The sequence below is a fragment of the Candoia aspera genome, chromosome 1 (genome assembly GCF_035149785.1).
Source record: "Candoia aspera isolate rCanAsp1 chromosome 1, rCanAsp1.hap2, whole genome shotgun sequence".
In the NCBI taxonomy this organism is placed as follows: domain Eukaryota; kingdom Metazoa; phylum Chordata; class Lepidosauria; order Squamata; family Boidae; genus Candoia; species Candoia aspera.
Window position 1 is genome coordinate 23,243,138 of NC_086153.1, and position 22,853 is coordinate 23,265,990.

General features: G+C 40.7%; 1 protein-coding gene across 1 annotated transcript; it reads right to left on the bottom strand.

Moving 5' to 3' along the window:
* Positions 1-7,038: 7,038 nt before the first annotated feature.
* Positions 7,039-9,045, bottom strand: CIB4 (calcium and integrin binding family member 4). Its single transcript, XM_063302959.1, has 3 exons — positions 8,877-9,045; positions 7,468-7,577; positions 7,039-7,131 (listed from the first exon to the last, which is right to left on the bottom strand). The coding sequence occupies exons 1-3, from the start codon at positions 9,043-9,045 to the stop codon at positions 7,039-7,041; spliced, it is 372 nt and encodes a 123-aa protein (XP_063159029.1).
* Between the last annotated feature and the right edge of the window lie 13,808 nt (positions 9,046-22,853).

Below are 22,853 nucleotides of genomic sequence, written 5' to 3' on the forward strand. Positions count from 1 at the left end.
CATACGTACACACACACACACACATCTCTGCCAGAAAAGTGGAGGATTTCTTGAAAAGAAACAGTAGTAAAGAAGTGGCTCTACTTGCCAGTTGTGTCTTCATATCTGTGTTTGCAACAGTACAATTGGGTCACAGTAGCACTGGAATGCTGTGGATTAATCAGTTTGGGGCTAATCAAGATCTCAACTTCGCTGATAGCTGCCCACAGGTCCAGACAGCACCAGATGGCACAGAAAGATCATTCCCAATGTATTTCCTTTTTAATCTGCCATAGAGGAGGCTTGATCTAGTTTGCATATAACAGTGCAATTATACACATGTTTTATTATTTATTTATTTATTTATTTATGGTATTTCTATGCTGTTCTGTTCTAAAACAGCTCCAAGCAATGTAAAAATGTAATACTGCTCACTACCTTTCTTATCAGCAGTATGGGTTAACATTTCTCCATCCATTTTTCTATCTTCAGTAAAATGTTCTAACAAGTTTCATACATTCATCTACAGGTAGTCCTCGCTTAACGATGGTAATTGGGACCAGCAACTCCATCACTAAGTGACGCGGTCATAAAGCACAATGTCATGTGACCGTGCCAACTTATGTCAGTTGCGGCAGTCCCAGTTGCTGTCATTAGGTGAATCCAGTGTGGTTGCAACATCTCACAATCATGCGATAGCCATTTGTGATCTCCTGCTGGCTTCCCCATTGACTTTGCTTGTCGGAAGTCAGCAGTGAAGGTCGCAAATGCGATCACGTGACTGCAGGATGCTGCAATGTTGTAATTGCAAGCCGGTTGCCAAGCATCCTAATCATGGTCATGTGAATGTGGGGACGTTGCAACAGCTGCAACTACAAGGACCCATTGTAAGTCCCCCCTGTTCAGCGCTGTCGTAACTTGGGAGGGTTGCTGAATAAGTGGTAGTTCAACAAGGACTACCTGTATTTGCTCTAGTTTTTCACTATAACTTGCAATCCTTCATTTTCCCTGCTAAATGCAACTTTTTTTGTCTCTGATAAATAATTGTTTTGTCTCTGATAAATAATTGTTTTGTCTCCGATAATTTAATTTTAATATCCATAATTCACATAGTATGATGCTATCCAACATTTGCTATGAATAATTTGTGCACAAAACTACATGTACATTCATGTTCCAAACCAGCTCATCTGTAATGTCACTACAAGTATTCCATATAAAAAACTCCCTTCTCACCCCTAAGGACGGTATGCGTCTTCCTCAACCTCAGGTCCTCTACCAGAGGCCTGGGAGTTTGAGGGTTCTGCACAGTATCTTAGCTGTTCCTAGCACTGTACTCTTCTGGACAGAGAGCTCTGATGTTGTTCCTGGGATCTGTTCGAGCCACTCTCCCAGCTTGGGGGTCACAGCCTCAAGTGGCCCTACCACCACTGGAACCACTTTGGCCTTCACTTTCTACATCCTCTCTAGTTCCTCCTTTGGGCCTGGTACTTCTCCAGCTTCTCATACTCCTTCCTGATGTTGCTGTCACTTGGCACTGCTACATCTGTCACCACCGCTGTCTTCTGGTCCTTGTCTATTACTACGATGTCTGGTTGATTGGCCAGTACCTGCCTGTCTGTCTGGATCTGGAAGTCCCACAGGATCTTAGCCCTGTCATTCTCCACAACCTTCTGTGGAATCTCCCATCTGGACTTGAGAGGGTCTAGCCCATTCCCTGTGCAGATGTTCCTGTACACAATGCCAGCTACTTGGTTGTGCTGTTCAGTGTATGCTGTTCCTGCCTGCATCTTACACCCTGCCACTATGTGTTGGACTGTCTCTGAGGCCTCTCTGCACAGTCCGCACCTCGGGTCCAGTGTGCTCAGTGCTCAGATTGGTCTGTCTAGACCTTGAGTCTCGGGCAACTGCTCTATGAGAAACTGGTGTTTGGAGCCTCTGGAGTTGTTCCCAATGCCCTTCTGAGCTGTGCTCATGTACTATACACTCCTGCAGCTTGGTGGCTATGATGCCTGATAGGACTTTCCATGTTGTGGGGAGGCAGGTTATTGGCCGGTAGTTGGATGGTGGTGTTCCCTTGTTGGCTCTTTCATGATCAGCACTGTCCTACCTTGTGTTAGCCAGTCTGGGTGGGAGTCTGCTGCTAAGAGCTGGTTCATCTGTGCTGCTAGGCATTCATGCACTGCTGTTAATTTCTTTAGCCAGTAGGTGTGGATCATGTCTGGGCCAGGTACTGTCCAGCTCTTCATGTTCTTGACCTGCTGTTGGATGTCTGCTACTGTGATCGTGACTTGTTCCTGCTCTGGGAGATTTCTGTGGTCTGCTCTCAGGTCCTGCAGCTGGTTTGCACTAGTGTTATGTGTCTTCTCTTTCTCCCATATGTTCTTCCAGTACTGTTCAGTTTCTGCTATTGGTGGCTCTGCTGTTACTGTGTTGTTGCACTGCACTTGGGAGTACACCTTGGATGGTTCTTTGGTGAACAGGGCATTTATCTTCTTGGCCTCTGCTTCTTTAGTGTATCTCCTTAGCCTGGTAGCCAGTGCTGTGAGCCTTTGTTTAGCAGTCTCTAGGGCTTCAGGTGGAGTCAGGCCCTTGTATTTTTTGAGTAGCCGAGTCTTATCCTTAATCTCCACACCCTTCTGTAGTTCTACCAGCTGGCTAACTTCTCTCCGAGTTGTCTTGATCTTAGCCTCCACCCTCATTTTCCAGTGGGGCATGTACTGCTGTTCTTCTTGATCATGTAGCCAAGCAGGATTACAGTGGCTGTAGAGTATACTAGTTCATTGGTTTGAGTTATAGTGGTAGTAGGGATTGTTGCGAGGGCTCTATTGGCATCTTCTAGCATACTATCTGATGGTACTTCTCCACTGAGCCTTGGTAATCGGTCTTGAGAATTGACTGTAGCTAGTTTATCCATGATCTTTGCCTCATATCAGCTGCTGTGCTCTAATAGAAGGGGTGGCAGTGACGTTCCAGCTTCAGGTATTGGCTGGACCTCCAGTTGCTCTTCGGATCTTCTTGAGTCTGGGATATAATGTGTAGTTGGTCTATCTTAAGTTGTGAGAGCAGCTGCTGCTTCACTGTGTTGAAACATTGGGTAACTAGCTGTTTCTCAGTGTGGATGCAGTTCCCTCATGTGTTTCATATATCCCCTCTCATTAGGTCTGCTGTTGTAGTAGCATTCCATCAATTCCAGGTTCTCTTGTCTCGTCCATGTATGGTTTGTTCCAGTAGCCCACTTATCGTCAGATTTTCTTGGTTCCCCAGCGTCTGACGCGGACCTTGTTAATCTGGGCGACATTCGAGCCAGCATGGCTCTCTTAGTTCGTGTCACTCTCATATTTGAGGTAGGCAGGTGAAGCGTTATGGGGTCTTTGCCCAAGGACCCCTACTGGTAAGGTAGATACAGCCGGGATTTGAACCCCAGTCTCCTGCTCCGAAGGCAGTGTTCTAACCACTACACTATCCAGCTGCTCCATAAATATATTAAAAAACAAAGGAGTCGTTGCAGATCTTTGTTTTATTCCCTGCTCAAAGTTGAACCATTTGTTAAATATTTAAATGGTTTATTTAATGAATGTCTGCACACTCATTCCTGGCATAAAGCCCACTTCATTTCCTGACTTCTTCATTGTCACATATTTGATTTATTTATTTATTTGTATTTCAAATTTCGGCCCTGCCCATCTCACTCAAAGAGCAACTCTGGGTGGTTTAAAATTGGAATAAATAAAGATTAAAATATAATAAAAACAATATTCTTAAATAAAAATATAAAATCCAAGATAGAGATGTTAAAATTTAAAATCATTTAATTCATGGGAGCCTCTTCAGGGTGCTAACCACCTCCAGGATTGATTACCCTGAAGGTGTGCAAAGGCCCTCTTCACCAAGGCTGCTGTGAGGACCCCCAGATTACGCACCAGGTCCATCTGGGGAGTGCCACCCCATCCAGGACCAGAGGTGGAAAAATCTTGGTACTGGAAGGCCCAAGCACCCAAAGCCCCTTAGTCTTGCTTGAGTTGAGATGAAGCCCATTGTGTCCTATCCAGGCCCCTACAGCCTCCAGGCACTGAGACGGGACATCCATGGTATCACTCAGACAGCCTGGGGTGGCGATATAAAGCCGGGTATCATCAGCATACTGATGATACCTCACCCCAAACCCAGCGGCCTCATGTAGATGTTAAATAAGAGGGGTGAGAGAACCAAGCCCTGCGGCACCCCACACAGTAGGGGCCGTGGACAGGACTTTCCCCTCCTATCAGCTCCAACTGGAACCAACCCCAGAGGAAGGAGGAGAACCAGCACAACACTCTGCAGCCCACCTCCAACTCCTGAAGCTGGTCCAGAAGGATACCATGATTGAAGGCCTCTGAGAGGTCAAGAAGAACAAGGATGGGTGCTCTACCCCCATCCTGCTACCGCCAGAGGTCATCCAAGAGCACGATCAATGCCATCTCAGTCCCATATCCCAGCCTGAATCCTGACTGAAAGGGGTCCAGATAATCCTCCACTAATTCAGTCTTTTATTGTAAACAATAAATTTACTAATGCCTTTAGGTTTATGTTATTTTTTGTCATTATATATGAATAAATCTATGCTCTGAATACTTGAAACAGACCTTTTTCTAAGCAGATACTCTCAGTTATTGTTCTTATACTTTGTCAGTTCTCCAGATGGCCCACTCACATTTTCTGTATCTTCTTCTTTTGTTCCACCCATCCATTCATGTCACTTTCCAGAATAATATTTTCCTTGGATCACATTCTTTCAGAATGTTACACAGTTTTCCCCACTACTCATTTTTTGTTCTTCCATTGCCATCATTCACTGGAATATAATATGCAGCTACCACCAACCTATTGATTTCTACTTTCACATGCACCCACAACAATGTAGATGATACTAATTCATATTTTCTGGCATACAGTAATTAAACTCACACCTTTACATGCATGCTAATTTGTGCATGTGGCTTCACATTGTATAGCATGTTGTCTTTTATGGAAGTATATTTACCCTTCTTGATATTTTGGACCCTTATTAAGTTTTGAGCAACCCTGTTATTTCACCTCTACTTACTGAATTGTGCCTTTTTATATTCTAAGTTTAGAGGGCAGGGACTGTTTCTTCTAACTGATATGGTATTCATGCTGAGCTTTTGTGGTTAAAGTATTGGCTAGAAAACCTCTAAATAAATCAGTAATAAATAAAAAATATTCTCTCTTCATTATAAAGGGGGTTTAGTGCATTTTACAGCCAAATCTTCCCTCTCTTCTTGTGCAAAAATTGCTTAAAATTGTTATGAAAATGTCATCATTCTCTATAACTGCACTGGACAGAAGAAAAGACAAACATAGAGAAGTGTTTTTTTTTCCGCCTCCTATTCTCAGAATCATAATTTATTTGCATGCTCATTGCAAAAATACATGGACTGTTTTGCTACCTTGTCTTTCATGGCAGCCTCTAGTGCTACATTTGTTATCTCATACATCTCCAGTTGCAAGTTCCTGAATCTCACATATTGTCATATTCTTGTCCCTCAGAAGTAGATTCTAAAGGATCTGGAAAGAAGATGAATTAGTTTTCTGGACTAGGTCTTACTTGTGTTTAAATCACTTCAATCTTTCTTTGGTTTGTTCTTGGATAGTTTTACTAAACCCATGTATAACCAGATCTACCTTTCACAGCAATGCTGCTTCCTTTCCCCACACTTTTGTTTATTTTTAGGAAATGCCTATACTTTTTGTTAACATTTTAGGGCACATCAAACTTAAGGTATATCCAAAGGTATTACCAAGTATATGGGTCAATTCTGACATACTACTGTGTAATACATTTTGGTTATACTTAGAACAGAGATCCTGTGAGGTCTGCCATTAAGGTATTCTCAGTGGGATGCCACTTAGCTAGTAAATCATCAAGTAATTGAAGGAGTCATCTTCATTTATCTGAAAATCAGATCAGAGATAAATGGCTTATGTTCTCTAAAAATAATACATTCAGTACCAAGCAAACCATAAGCTATTAAAATAAGCTGGGAGAACCAAAGGAGGGATGGATTCTGAAGCCCCACCTTGTGGGTTTTCAGGAATGTAGTGGAGCCAAGAGAAGTCCAGAAAATTAGGAGGTAACAAAGAATGTAGCACCAAGAAAGCAGTTAGTTTCATGTTTGCTACTCCAGTTTTGAAGAAGCCCAAGTATAAAAGACATCCTTGGTCAGGAATGAAATGTCAAGTCATTTACCCTAATGTCAAAATTCGGTTGTTCCCTTTTTGAGCCAATCTGAATTCCAAGGTTTCACATTGCTTACAAATATTTCAGCTCTTGCACTAATAGAATTATGATTTAATCATATGTACAAATGCATTAGTATGCTGATGTGCAGCTGATAGACAGTCAGAAGGCAAAGTTCTGATTGCTTTTAATCATTTTGCATAGTCAGGAGAAGCCTGGATAAAGCTTCTTCTAACTGTAACAATAATTGTTTGGGGAAGGTATAGAAACTTTTCTGTGCTCAAAAAGTGCTGAGTGTGAATATACAGAACAAAGTAAGTGGGACATTTAGTTCCACATTTGTTGAGGATTCCATCATGGACAACACGTGAAACAAATCTAATGCCTTCATTTTTTATCTTAGGAATAAAAAAGTGGGTGGTATCCATGCTGCATGCTATGTACAATCCAACTTACAGAGAAAATTGCCTGTGGAATGATTTAAAAATTTAAATTTCTTGTAGCAAGCATTGGAAACAATAATTAAGTCCTTTTTCTGCATCTTGCTCCCTTCACATTCAGTGTAGTCTCCAGGATTAATCGTTCTTATAATCCTTCCCTAGAAGGATTTCAGAAATCTGTGAAACTTGCCTCAGGCAGGCTTTCTGTAGCAGGTATGGCTGACAGAGTCTAGTACAAAATTGGCAGAACGTGTTTTGTTTTCTTTTTGTAGGGGAAATTACATAAAACACTATAGAATGAGAGATTTCAGAGCTGTATTTGAAGCACATGGGAACAAATAAGCCCAACTACATTGGGGATGGGATAGGGGACTGCTCTTACTGTAGGAAGTCTGGAGACTTTATCATGGCATGTTCAAATTCTGCTAGAGAGAGCATTCTGTCATTATCCAAGTCAGCTTCCTCCAAAATCTGTTTCAAACACAAATATGTATTATATAGAAATAATATTTCTACTGTTTCATATTAGCCAATGTAGGATTTTTTTTTTCCTGCTCCAATATGGGACTTCTTTTCCCAGTCTCATTCTCAAAATATGCCTGGACTACAACTCCCAGATGTTCCAGGTACTCATTGCCTTCCCAGCATAGCTGGAAGGTAATGGGTTGAAGAAGGCCATTAGAAGAGTTCTGTCTCTCATGCCCAGGTTCCACCGAAAAGCTGTTTAAATCAGTTAAAAACAATTTTATGCTAAGGCCTTAATCATTGAAATCTCAAGGGTTGTGATAAAAGGAAGGAATTACCTACATGATTTGCCAGAGACACAATCTGTTCCTCACTGAGATTATTCTTGTGGACTAATCTGCGGATGACATTTTGGAGATCTTCCTCATCAATAAAACCATCATTGTTGAAATCTGGGAAAGTAAAACATTGCAGGAAGTAGAAATGGGTTGGGACTTGGAAGATTTGCAGACTATTTTGCAGTCCAAATGCCCAAAATTTAAGAATTACACAAAACATAACAATGCTACTAACTTTACTCATAAAGCCGCCACAGAATCTCAGTCCATCCAGCCCAGCAGTGTTTCATGACTAGACCTTTAAGTCTTCTGTCTCCAATTGCCTGATTCTTTGCAGCAGAATATGCCAAGAACTAACCTTGGGACATGCCACATAAGCAGGCTCTTGACAACTGAGTTACACTCCCTCTTTCTCCAGCTTCCACACTGAACCTGGACATGGCCTGAAGCTGCTCATGCATACCATGCCCACAGTGTATATGCGAGAAAGAGTGTGTGTGATGGGGAGGAAATGTCATTACAGGAATCACACATTGTGCTGAGCCACAATTTAATCATGATTCGTTGAGTAAGCCATTCACTGAAATTAACCCACCCAGCGGGTGCTAAGGCTATCTATCTATCTATAGTATCTACCTACCTCCCTATTTGTCAAACTTCTAGACCACCCAACTCCAAAATAATTCTTGGTGGCTTTGTAAGATTAAAAGACAACATTATACATTGAACAAACTCACAATATTATACAAAAACACAACAGGTATACAAGGGGAATAACATGAGACATATCTCAAGATCACCCCCAACTAAAAAAAGGCCTACCCAAAACATCCTAAGCAAGGCCTGGGGAAAAAACGGTTTTTAGGGAGGCAGGAAAAACGGTCATGTGGATCTCTGGTGGGATTCTATTCTAAAAAGTAGATGCAGTGACAGAGAAGATAAGTATTCAATGCTGGAAACACAGAATTACTCAGGACTTAAATCTTGGATTATAGATACATGCTTTCTGTTTATAAATTGACAATGCAATGGAATATCACTGCAATGGAAAAACTGATTAACATGATTTCATGGTCAAATTTTAATGATTAATTTGAAAATTTTACTGAATCCATTTTTTGTATGTACTATGACTTTTTTTTGCCTTTTCCCTTTTTTCCCTCTTTTTTCCATTATTTTTAAAAGTATAAACCAAAGTAGCCACATTATGGCTTAGTATGTTATATGAACCAACTCTTCTTGGGGCATGTCTGCAGATGTTTCTATCCCCAATCTTTGAAAAACAAATTAGCTCCAATCTCACCTAGACTGCTGATTCTTGACATCATCTTCAAAGTACTTCCAGACTCTGGGAATTTTGCTTTTTCTTACACTGAAACTGCTATGAGGATATTACAATGGGGAATGACGTACCATAAATCCGAAAAGCATATTCACTCTTAAGGGTGGGACATGCCAGATAACTGAAAACAGATGCCATCCCAAGGATGTCCTCAAATGTAAAGTAGCCATCTGTGGAGAAGACCTTGCAGATCCTGTCCCTGAATGGATTCATCTGGGTGGAAATAGAAGAACTTGACATCAATAGCCAACACTATTCTTAGTGGAGCCTTTCTTGAAAGCTTCAAACCAAGCTTTCTAGAGTCACATACTGTATGTGAGATGGGCAGCTATATAAATTTAATAATAATAATAATAATAATAATATTTTATATAATGTTGTTTGATCAGATCTCTGAGAGATACAATATTCTATGTAAAACAATAAACAGACTGAACTCAAATACTTTTTTATGCTATGTATAACCAAATATACAGGAAGAGGTTCTTTGATTAAATTGTAAGAAAAGATGCTTCCCCCCTCCCACATTTCCTGCCTTCCTGTTTCAAGCCACCTGCAGTTTTTCTTGTTCAATACTAGGTGGCAGTAGATTATTAGTTCATAGAAATTACATTTCCATTCTGCCGGCACCTGCTTCTTTGCCCCAACTTAAGGACCAGAACAGAGGAAAATAGTAGGGGGCAGATTGAATGGGTGTTTTGCAAGCCCTGAACGATTTTTTTTTCCTCCTGGGAGACAATGATGGGATCATATAAATTCCTGATTCCCTGAGGAAGGGAAAGAGAATAGACATCCTTGCTCTCCGGAAAGAGTAGAATACTAGTAATAGATCACCCACATTTAGAGCAAAGAGTAGGATATCAGTATAGTCCTAGAGTTTATCTATGATAAAGCTCTGGAATATACTTTTTCTGAGGAAGATGCAACAATATACAATGGTTGGCTTATATCTACATGTGAAATGCTAAACCTAGGTTACTAAAACTGTACTCCTATAACATGGTATGCTCTGCCAATCATATTAGACCTTAACCCTGGTTCATACAACTTGTTCCAAAACATAGGGAACCACAAGTAATTCAATCCCATTTTAGCCTAGTCTAGTATGTTGTATGACCCCATCCAATATAAAATATCTCTTCCAACACATAATATATAATATCCTCTACCATTAGATGACAGCCTCGCAAATCAGATGACCAAGGTGTCCATAATTGTGATATTGGGGAGTTTCAACTATCCCAATGTCAACTGGGAAATTTGCAGCAAGTGGGAGATTCAGCAGGTTCTTGACATGTCTTGTCGACAACTTCTTTGTCTAAAAGGTGGAGGAGGGACCTGGGGGAGTGGCTATACTGGACTTAATACTTAGTAACAGGGAAGAAATGGTTGAGGAAATGGAAGTTGTAGTAACCTTGCGAGAGAATACTCATATGATCCTAGAATTCACCATGTTGCAGACAGGAAGAACTGAGGGTAGTCAGATTATATTCTAAATTAAGAACTGACTTTAATAAACTAGGAAAAAGTAGAAAGGTGTGATAGTTGCCTTAATTCCAATAAAGTGCTCAGACTCAAAATGACAATTCAGGTTCTGAGTTTATTTAGAAAAGGGTGCAAACAGGTAAAAAGCTGAGAATGAGAAAAGCGCGCCTAAACTCAAACTAAATAGCATCTTACAAACAGCAGCCCAGCCCCTCCCTCACATACAGTTCACCCCACATTCCCAGGTGCTCCTAACGAGCTCTGCTGCTCAACGGGCAAAGAGACCTTGACATTTCAGAGATAGTCTAAACACATTCCTTCTGGCACAGATCAACACGTTTTTTGTACAAGGTTCGCAGCAGCCCCCTCCCAGCCAGAACACGTATCAGCACCATGGCAAGCGAACCGTTACGATGCAGAAACATCGGAACGGTGAACGTGACAAAAGGATTCCATGGCAAGAAATCCTGAAGGAAAAAACAGTTCAAGAAGATTGGAAAATTTTATAAAATGAGATAATTAAAGCCCAAACACAGACAATACCGCAGGGAAAGAAAAATGGGAGACAGCTGACAAGACTGGTGTGGTTGCATAAAGTGCTTTCTGACAAACTAAGAAACAAAAACAGATAAGGTTAAAAAATGAAAAGTGGGCCACATAACAAAAGCAGAATATCAGGAAATAGTCAAAATCTGTAGGGATGGGGTCAGGAAAGCAATAAGGCATAAAATGAGTTATCTTGCAGCAAACATCAATACTTTTTAAAAAGCTTTGGATATGTGGGAAACGAGGAAAATCGAGGAAACGTTTGGTCCACTGGTTGGAGAAGATGGCAAGATAGTAATGGACAACAGGGAAAAGTTGAACACTTAAATCCTATTTCACAACTGTCTTTTTGCAAAAGCAAAAAGTCCAACTTCAGAAAGTGCAACATGTAAGGCAGAACTTTGATACAGGTCAAAGTAGGCAAGGAAGTGATGAGAGAACACCTAGCAGTTTTGAATGAATTCAAGTCACCAGAGCCAGATGGATTACATCCCAATGTGCTAAAGGAACTGCAGATGCATTCTCAGAGCCATTAATTGTAATCTTAGAGAACTCCTGGTATACAGAGGAAGTGCCAGAAGATTGGAGAAGAGCTAACATTGTTCCAGTATTCAAAAAAGATAAAGAAGTGGACCCAGGAAACTACAGACTAATCAGCTTAACGTCAATACTTGGGAAAATCCTAGAAAAAAAATCATCAAGCAATGGGTTTGCAGGCACTTGGAAGGGATCAGGATGATTACTAGAAGCCAGCATGGGATTGTTTAAAATAACTTTTGCCAGACTAATCTTATTGCTTTCTTTGATAAAGTGACTAGAATAGTAGACCAAGGGAATGCTATGGATGTATCAAACCCATAATTCAATAAGGCATTTTATGAAATTAACCATAGCCTCCTTGTTAATAAAATGGAACAATATGGGTTGAACGGTCCTATTGGATAGATTTGTAGTTGGTTGTGTTGGCAGATTGCTGGGAAAGCCTTTGGCCCAGGAGAGATCAGAAAAGTCACACACCAGGCATTTCTATAAAAATAATTTATTTACAGAAAGCAAAACATATTTAAAAGTCTTCTGCATTCTTGCAGGCAGCTCAGAGCAGCTACATGCCTACACAGAAAGGAAACAGAAACTAAAACAAGTCCAGGCAAGTTTTTTCTTTCCCCAGGTGCAAAAAATCAACATCTGAAAAGGGGACAATTGAATTCAACCTCTGCACCCGGCCAAAATGATTAGTTACCATAGTAACTTTAATCTGTAGTAGAAAACATTAACAGGTTGAACAATCATGCCCAATATGTGATCTTTAATGGATAATGTATACATGGACTCCACAGTTCAACCCTGAGCTACAAATATTCGCTTTGATTGGTAACATTGCCTTTGACTGATCTATTGAAGGCAAAAGGGAAAGGGGAAATGCACAAGGTCACAAGTCCTGGCTCATGGTTAAACTGGACCACTGAATGCCAGATCGCTTTTGACTGTCTGAAAGCACTTTTTACAGCCAAGCCCATATTAAAACTTACCCTGATCAGCCGTTCTTAATTCAGGCAGATGCATCAGATAACTGCAATTGGGTCTGTACCTCTCCAAAGAGACCCTCAAGGCATCTTGCAGCCCTGCGCCTACTTGTCTCATTAATTCAGTGACACCGAGCGTAGATGGCATGTGTGGGAGAAAGAAGCTTTCGCTGTAAAATCAGTCCTGGTAGCCTGGCGGCACCTTTTAGAAGGAGCCCAACATCCATTTGAGGTATGGACTGATCACAAAAACTTACAAGCTGTATGCACACCTAGGAAATTGAATGTCAAGCAGCTTTGGTGGGCTCAATTTTTTAGTCAATTCAATTTTACTTTAAAGTACTTCCCAGGCAAGAAAAAATTCTTGGCTGATGCTCTCTCCTGCCTTCCTCAGCACCACAGCCAACAAAAGGAGATTATAGATACTGTCTTTTCTCCCACTCAGCTGGGGCTTGCAGCCGTAACCTTCAGGCAAACTGCAGCAGAGAAAGTGAAAGTGCACAGTGAACTGCAACAAAAGTTGCAATTGGCACTTCAATCTGATACATGGCTACAAAGTAACAAAGCCAATTTAACTGAACACAATGGTTTCTGGTATTGTGCTGAGAGACTGTATATCCCAGAGCCTTTATGCACCAAAATTTTGCAACTGTCCCATGACCATAAAACATCAGGTCATTTTGGATTTGTTGAGACCCTACATCTGGTACACCGCCAATTCTGGTAGCCCACTTTACAAAAAGATGTTAAAGACTATGTTTCTAGCTGTCCTGTGTGTGCTAGAGCAAAGAAGAAGGGGGGAAAGCCGCAAGGGCTTCTCCAACCCATTGCTGACTCTTCTAGTCCATGGAAGCAACTTGCCATGGACTTTATAGTTGACTTACCTGAAAGTAAAAACAAAACCATCATTTGGGTAGTCATAGACATGTTCTCTAAACAAGCTCATTTTATCCCCTGTACTAAAATCCCTACAGCTCCCCAATTTGCTAAGCTTTTTCTACAACACATTTATAGATTACATGGATGTCCTGATCGTGTGATCTCAGATCGTGGAATTCAATTTACTTCTAAGTTTTGGAGACCTTTTTAAAAAATTATTTGGAATCAAACAGGCATTAAGCTCATCTAACCATCTGGAAATGGACGGGGGGGACTGAACGGGTTAACTCTACTCTCAAGCAATTCCTCCACTGCTACATTAACTACCAGCAGGATGATTGGGTTGACCTCCCTTTTGCAGAAGTCGCTTATAACAAAGCAGTACATCAAAGTACCAGTCTCACCCTCTTCCAAGTGGTTACCGGCCAGGATTTCGTTCCTATTGCTGAATTGCCTGAGGATTGCTCTGCAGCAGACTGGAGTAAAAAAAAGTTGCTTCTGCCTGGCCAATCATTCAGCAAGCTCTCAACAATGCTAAAGAAACTTGTAAGAAATTTGCTGACCAAAAATGCTCTCCTGAAAGGTCTATGAAAATTGGGGACAAGGTTTACCTCTCTACCAAGTTCCTTCGCTCCCCTCAACCTCCAAAAAAGTTAGTACCAAAATTCATCAGGCCTTTCCCTATTACTAAAATCATTAACCCTGTCACTGTAAAACTCCAACTTCCACACAATCTAAGGAGAATTCACCCTGTTTTTCATTGCAACCTTTTGAAACCACTTCACCACTCTCCCCAATAGCATCCTACCACAACCGTTCCACCTCCTATCATGATTGATGGCGAGCAACTTTTGAGGTTCAAGAAATTTTGGACTCTGGAAAACATCGTGGTTCTTTACAATACTTATGTCATGTTCCCACATCTAATGTTCCCAGAACATCTGATCTGACTCACATGCATGAATGGAGTCAACACGTTGTGAGACTTGCAAGTCAGTAGAAGTCAGCAGAAGTGGGAGGGGGTGAAGCCAGGAGTGTGAAAGCATCCTGTTTGGACTATCTCTGGCATCCAAGGTCAACCAGCAGAGCCATTGCAGACATCTGCATGGAATGGACTGGCACAAAAAGGGGGGCTGCATACTGAAGAAGGGGGAGAGGGTTGAGTTCATTGGACTGTTTTAACTTGGGGAAAGTGCGGGAACTTCTATTTGCAACTTATTCCCTGTACTGCACAGTACATTCCATTAAAGGGATTTCTACTTAATTTTGTATGAATTGAATTTAATGGTAAACTGAGTAGGCAGTCATCACAACTTAATTCAATGGAAACACTTTCCTGATAATGAATGGGTCTCCAGTCATCATGTCAATGCACCTGCTTTACTTTAAAAATTCCATGCTAAATACCCTGACAAACCTACTGCTTAATACCTCTCTGCCTCCCTTGCCTCTTCTGATTCTGTCTTTTTATTTTGTATTATTAATCATGTGTATAGTATCCCTTTTTTTTTTTAAAGATGGGTGGTATGTCATGCTCCCTGATCAAATGTTCCCAGAACATCTGATTGGACTTGCATGCATGAATGGATTTGACATGTGTTGGGACTTGCAGGTCAGTAGAGTTGGGAGGGGGAACATGCCAGGAGTGTGAAAACATCTTGTTTGGACTATCTCTGGTATCCAAGGTCAAGCTACTAAGCTGTTGGAGACATCTGTGTGGAGTTGAGCTGACTGGCACAAAGAGGAGGGCTGCATGCCTGAGAAGAGGGAGAGGGCTTCTATTCATTGAGTCATTTAACTTGGGGAAAGCATGGGAACTTTCATTCGCAACTTTTTCACTATTCCGTATACTACTCTCCATTACAGAGGTTTCTACTATAATCAGTATGAATCCATCTTAATGGCAGACTGAGTTATACAGTCATTACACAAAGATTGGACAGCCATTTCTCTGGGATGACTGAGAATTTCTGCCCTGGGCAGAGTTTCGGACTAGAAGACCTCCAAGGTCCCTTTCAACCCTATGATTCTATGATCTCTGGCTGAAGCTCCATAGATGTAAATTTACAAACATTTTTGTACATTATCTTTAAAAGGCCAAAGGCAGTGGTTGAAATTTGCACAGCACACTAATCCCTAATGCAATGTATTTGGTTTTATCTTAGTTCAGTCTGTGGCCCTAGCCAATTATGGTCCATTCAACAAGTCACAGACAAACCATGGGTTAAGTGCAGTAACTCACTTGTCTGAAAACAAAATATCCAGTTAAGTGACTGATGGTTATTGGTTATAGTGGATTTAAAATGGAGGATTTTACACAATGCCATGGAGCAGAGAAGCTATTTGTCATGTTGGGTGCATGAAACTTCCAGGTTCAGGGGTCATATGCTGTAGAGATTCCATTGCTAGGAAGCAACAGTGGAAGAGGTCGGAGGCATCTAGTTGGTTGTTTTGGATTTTGAAATGATCTAGCAGGGATCTTCTTAAGTCCATATGTTTGTGTGCATATGCCCACCAATACCCATACCCTTCTTCCTACAGTGCTAAATTTTGTGGCTTAGTTTCTCTACTAAATTTGCAAAGAATCCTTTCAGTCTTTACATTGTTTTACTCGTATATCTAATTATATTGCTGAGCAAAACAAGTTCTTGTATTGCTTCTGTCTTAAGATTAAGATTCAGAGACAACCCTGGTTGAAGGATTTGCAATTGGAGGCGGATATCTCTAGCATTCTTTCTAAAATAGATTCTGTCTTACCCTTGGCCAGGAACAATAATGAAAACAAATCAGAAAAGAGAGAGAAAGAAAGGAAATCTTCTATCTCCATTGTTCCTTCTGAAAGGAAAATAAGTGCTTTCTGAAATAGTCTTGAAAATGTGTACCATGTATATTACTTTCCCTGAAAACTATTATTGTGCCCTAAATAAGGGAGATTTCCCCCCCTAGAGTTTGTATGAAAACAAAGAGTCTTATGCTCAAAGGGAATCAGAGGTCATTCAAATCCAGTTAAAATCAACCTGCATCGGATGCTGTAGGTCTCACAGGGTCCTCCCCACAAATCTCTTTCTGTCCCATACTGAGGCAAGACTGGGCTTCAGGCACTCTGTCAGCCACTATGTCGCATCTCAAAACATAGATTTGCCCCATCAGAAAGCCATGGGTGGTAAGGTTTCATGGTTGTGTGACAGCAATTTTTGAATTCCTGTTGAAGGAAAACTTTACTTTCTTTCAAGGGAGCTTTTGCAAGATGCTTGAAAAAAGGACTATGTGCTTACATTTTTGTGTCTGTGGCTTAGCTACTTGAGGTATGATTTATTATGCTCATATTCTGATAACATTTGAAATTGTATGATCCTCATTGTATAGTATGGTTTGGATCTTCTTAATCTGTGGTGATTTTCCTTTTGGCAGAGGAAAATAGAATGGTATAAATAAAAACTCAGTAACAAGATTTCTTGTCAGACTCCTCGACCAAATGTCAATACATCTACTCGAACTCGCTTCCATTTTGAAGAAATCCAGAAACCTATGTCAGCAGACTGTGAGTCTCCAGCAGGGAGGGGGAATGAGATTGGAGTGTGAATTATGTTGTTTGGGTTAAATGCCCCTTGCCAAGGTCAAGGGGCAGAAACTGTTCAAGCCATCTGCTGGTACTGGGGGGGTGGGGTGCATGCCTAGGTGGGGAGTCGGGGGGAATCAGAGGTTTGTGATTTTAAATTGTAGAATGCATGGGAAACCGCCATTCACAACTTTTTCCTTGTATCAGAATGCCTTGCTTCATTAAACAGTTAATTGAGCCCAAGTCTCTAGACTGTCTTTGAGTGAATGCTTGAGCGTGCTGATCATTACATTTCTAAAGTACCCGAAAATTTGTCAGGTTTCTGAAGAACAAAGGTGGTTTAAAGCTTTAGGTTATGTTTTGAACAGCCCAGTTTGAACACAACACACACACACATATACAAACCAGGTCTGGAGCTTAGTATGGGGCCTTGATCCATTCATCAACTAAATGTCCTCAACCCCACAGAATTTGTTGTAAATATAAAATGGGGGTTACTCTGAAGTGAAAATTGTTAAAGAAAATGGGAATATAATTATAAATACTGTACAAAGAATTGCATTCTGATATCCATCTATCTCCCTCCCTCCCACATCTCTGTCTATACAATGTTTCTCTTGGTGTGTCTGTATGTATGTGCATGCAGGTAAATATGCATATGTAAGCATTATTACAATCTATTATGAACTATTTAATTTGAAAAGTAGGATATAGATAATCCGTAATTATGAAACTATGGCACACACCCACACTCACACACAGAGGTGCAATGCCTTAGCTTCCCTGAAGATGGCACAGGCCCATCATTGAAGTGCTTTTCTCTGCCCCAGCCTGTACATCAGATCTTTAGAAAACAGAATTCAAAGCAGCTAAAGAATCTAGATATGCCCCAGATCAAGCCCCAATCTCCCCCTCATGATTTTCCATTTACTGAACGCTTTTTCCCTCCCACAGCTGTTATTTTAAAAAGAAGGGAGAGGGGAAGAAAGCAAACACAGAGTACATTATGTCTCCATCTGCATAGATGGAAAAAGGTTTGTCTTTTGAGTAGTTTGTAAGCTGATACTGGATGCTGGCCAACATCCAGAAAACATCAAGAGTTAGAGCCATGTAGAGGGTGGGGTAGTCTGTTGTTTTCTTTCCCACTATCCCCCTCCCTAGAAATGCTCTTCAGAGACTGGGGTAATAGAGTTCAGGGGGGAAAAGGTCTATTTCATGTCAAAACCTGAATTTAGTGACACTTACTGGATCATGGTCAGGATCTTTCACATATCACCATCCAAACAATAGGCAAGAGCAACTCAGTCTCTAGCCAAGCCAATTGGCACTTGGCCCTGTCCACAAGCAATAAAACTCTTTGACTTTAGCAGCTATTCCTCCCATTTAAGTGCACATACAAGTATCGTCCAAGATTTTTTGTCTCAGCTTTAGTGAGGGGAAAACAAATTGCTAGTGCAGTTTGCCTTGCATTATTTTATCTAAGTTAGGAAAGCAGCACGCTTGGCCTCTGTTTCACACTGAGGAGGTGAATTCAGTGCCTAGCATTTATTGGAAAGTACTTCTGAAAGCTGCATTGAGAGGCATATGAAGCTTTAGGCTGTGCTTCCTGAGAGGGATCCAATGGATCAGAAGTTGGTTGATTTTAATGTACCATTGGTATATGTCACCAGAGAAATGGTCTAGAATGTATAAAGGCAATTCAAATTTATGATGAAAATGTGAACAACAAGAAGAGACATTTTATCATGTTTGATGGATGTGTAAAAAAGCTAGAAAATTTTGGATTCGAATACACACACTGATTCAGAGGATTTTAAAGATTAATATACAATTGAGACCAGAGGCTTTTCTTTTGGGATTGATGGATAAACAGTTGGAAAAAAAGTCATGGAACTTTGCCTTTGTATATGATAACTGCAGTGAGATTATTGTATGCATAAAGATGGAAAGATTCAGCATTACCCACAATGGAGGAATGGTTGGTGAAGATGATGGAACTTGCTGAGATGGTTAAATTGACTTCTTTGATCAGAGAAAAAACAATATCTATGTTTATTGCTGACTGGAAACCCCTTATAGACTTCTTGTGTGAACAGAAAAAATGAACTGATTTATGGTTTTGATGATTAAAAAGATAGATTATAGAAAAAAGAGAGTTATGTTGTAACCATAGAGCAAGAGGTAAATTTATAATTGTACTTATAACTGCTGTAAAGAAGATCAGAAGCTACTTCTTTGTATCTTCTTTCTTTTCTATTTTCCTTTCCCTTTTTTTCCTTTCTTGCACCTTTAGCTTTTCCTTTGATTTTTTTCTTTTCTTTTTCTTGCTTTACATATGTATAGTTTTTACCTTCCTTTTTGAATAGATAGATATAGATAATAGATACAGATTTTAGATAAGAGTTGATTTTAGGTAAGAGTTTGGAGATGAGAGTTTTAAGCAATGGCTTCCTGATTCATAGTTCACCCACCATGTACTTGTAGCTTTCAAAAGTGATCTTTGTTTTGTGAACGACATCCAAATGTTCAGGATCAATCTGAAGATAAACAAAATCATGTAGTTGGAAGGGGACATTTAAGATATTGAATTGAATCCCCTTCTTTATGATGGATTCCATATTAAAACATCCACAACTGATGTCTACATCCACAACTTTCATTTCCATAGAGTGTCACAGGGAACACCATGGCTTGCATGATTCTGATCTTTGTAGGTACAGACACATCACCACACTTGAATATCTTTTACAAGGCCTTCATGGTTGATCTTAAAAGGCAGAAGCTATCCACCACTTCAATATCTACCTGTAACACTCTATGGAAATGAAAGTTGGACTTTGAAGAAGCAGGATAGGAAAAGTAGTGATGTTTTGAATTTTGGTGTTGGAGAAGACTCCTGAGAATACCGTGGACAGCCAAGAAAACAAACCAAGGGATCATCTAATATATCAATGCAGAGTTCTCACTTGAAGCACAAATGACCAGGCTCCAATTATCCTTGTCCTAACAGTCAGGAACCACGCTGAGATGAGGAATAGGTCTCCAGTGTTTTATTACTGCTACGTTAGACAGAAAATCCTAACAAACTGAAGAAGCGTGGGAAAACCCAGACAGATAAACCCCAAAAGTCAAGGCAGGTCTGTTCTGTGTCTCTTTGAATGGCTGCTCAACTCCTCACTACTACGCATGCATTTTCCCCCCTGGATAGGGGCCCCCTCCTGCTCACCATCAGTGCTCATTACAATCCTACTTCATACACTCTGATGAAGGGTCTTATGCTGGGAAAAGTGGAAGGAAGGAGAAAAAGAGGACAACTAGCAAGATGAATGGACTCAGTTACAGTGGCAATGAGTGCACCATTGGAAGACCTGAAAGTCCACAGAGAAAATCTATCTATGTGGTTGCTAAGAGTTGACAACGACTTGAAGGCACATAATCAAATAGTGCATGGAGTGAAAGGCATTCTTTTCTTTTATCCATTCATTCTCAAGGGTCAAATCCATCAGGAATCTGCTCAAGTACTGCAGGATGGTCAGCCTCAAAAACTCTTAGTATCTGCTTTGTCTTTTACTGTACATGTTGACTTGGGGGCATAGCATCACAACGTCCTGGGCAGCTCTATTCTACTCCACAAGTGGTTATTCACCAAACATGGTTGATCCCTTTAGACAATATTCAGCAGAAAATGCCAGCAAGAGTTTGGGAGCAGCATCTTTGACTCCGAAGTGGCTTTGCTAAGTGAGTTTTGACTGGCATAAAGTTCTTAACAATCCTTGCAGTGAGATGCCAGTACAGAATCTTTTGGCCAATTTGATAATCTCAAAATTCTGCAGGAATAACACAGGTAATTCTTTATTTTAGTACAAAGTCAATAGGTCTTAGAAGTCTTAGCAATTTGTCATTTTCAAAGCAATGGAGTTGAGGTGGGAGAGAGTGAGAGCAGCAGGATCTTCTATTGAAAGGTGCTGAAAAGAAGGTTGTTTGGAAAGAAAAAAAAATGTTCCCATTCTGTTCTTCATGCAATTTTAAGAAGTACATTTTAAAAGAAGGGGAATACTTCCAATTTTTAATTCAGCCTTCCCCAAGTTAAGCTTGAAACTCCTGAATTTTGACATTTCAGGTGTTGCAGGCCCTGAGACCAATACCAGCAAGGATTGGCATACTTGCCTCAAGGATCTGAAAGTCCACCAGATCAGCGTGACAGTACATGAATCAGGCATGAACTCATGGAAAGATGTTGGGACACTAGATTCCAAACCAGAGGGTTGCCTGACTAATCAGTCTTTCAGAAAATCGGCAGAACTCCACTTGCTTTTTCTTTTTGCCTCAGTTTGTACTCTCCTGAATCATTTGCTTTACTAGGACTGGGTGAAATTGAAAGCCAGGAACAAATCTGTAATCCATTTTATTTCTCCTCCATTGTAAGTTGATCAGTGTCCTTTGAATGGATGGATACTATCCAGCAAAGAAAATAGGACTCATATTCTCAGTAACAGAATCTTCAGCACTTTGGATAGCTCCTTGAGGAGTCAGATGTTGTTTTAACACCAGTTATAGACCAAATTGCTATATTCACTTATATTTAACTTGCTTACTGAATTAACCTGTTTAAACTCAATATATTGAATTAAAAACTAATGAGATGAGTTTGGTTTGCACAATATGTTAAACCACCAAAAATAAAATGACAACAACCTAATCAGAATTAGCAGTCTGTGGAAGTGTAGCCACTAGGTCATTCCTTGTCTTGGTTAAGTATATTATATTTCTAACTAGTGGTGCTGACCCCTGACCCCTGACAAGAACTGGTAGTAATTTAATGTCATGATCACCATTGCGATGCTTGTGACATCGCAACGGCTCACATGACAATGCAGGGAAATGGGTACCGGGCGGACTAAGGGAAAAGGCAACTAGCTAACAAAAGAGAGCAACAGGTGCTGGCAACAAAGTATCAACTCTAGCCAGAGGCGCGGAAGAGAGAGATACAATGTTGCAAAGAAGGTAATTGACAAGACCAGACCATGAGGCGCGCCTGAGCTGTCAAAGAGATTACGAACCTGATCGCCTGGCAATGAATCATCACCGGCCAGGGAAGCAATCAAGGAAATGCCCGGAGCACAGGAGGGGCTCCACGACCCCTCACCTACCGGCAACGGAACCGACGGGGCTCGGGGCGCACCCGAAGTAAGAAGGGGTGGAGCGCTGACCGGCGCGGGCTATTTAAATCCCGTTCCGGCGCGCTCCACTCACTCTCAGCTTTTCTAAAAGGCATGCACTCTGTTCTATCAATAAAGCCAGAACCTAAGCCCATGCTAGTGTCTGTGTCTTTACTGGTTAGCAGGCAGAGCCTGACATTTAACTGGGCAGAGACCTGGGTTAGAGTTGTGCTTTATTTATTAGTAGGTAGCCTTTGAGAGTTTCCTCAGCTAATCACACAGTGAAGGTGTTTGAGGAATTGACGTTTCTTACTGTTTTCTTGAGCAGCCACATGAACTACGGTTGAGTGTTAAATTCACTTGTCAAGATGGTTTTTGTGGAGTGGTCCCTCAGAGTGAGCCTTGCACAGGTGTGGGGAATACATGAAGGAGATTCCTACTGATCCACATCTCACTATTGTAATTCCCCTCAACCCGAGACTCACTTCTTAAACATCTTAAAGGCTGGATCACCTGGCAGCTGGACATATGACCTCTAGCCTGTTCTAAAATCAGAAGGCAAAACATAAAATGATTAAAATCCCAATTTTATTTCAGAATCCTGGAGAGCTGTTTGAAATACTGTATTCTTCTACTTCCTTTAATGCTGAGCTAACATTTTAAGATGACATTTTAAAGCCAAAAGGCACTCATCTATTTGTGTTTGTTGACATGGCCCATGAATGTCAAGAGGCAATGCTGAAAATAGCCATGTTCTGCAATACAGGCTAATCAGAGTAGAAGCTGTACAAAAGCAAGGAAGATGCTTTGCAATGTGTTCTTCAAGAAAATGGTAGTCTCAGCTTTTTAATAAGGTTACTTTATTCATTTGTTTATTTGTTTTGCAACTTGTTTTGT

Coding starts and splice junctions, on each gene's coding strand:
- CIB4 (XM_063302959.1), bottom strand. CDS start 9,045: ATGTCAAGTTCTTCTATTTCCACCCAGATGAATCCATTCAGGGACAGG. Junction 7,578..8,876: donor ATATGCTTTTCGGATTTATG/GTACGTCATTCC, acceptor TTACTTTCCCAG/ATTTCAACAATGATGGTTTT. Junction 7,132..7,467: donor TTGTGTCTCTGGCAAATCAT/GTAGGTAATTCC, acceptor TGTTTGAAACAG/ATTTTGGAGGAAGCTGACTT.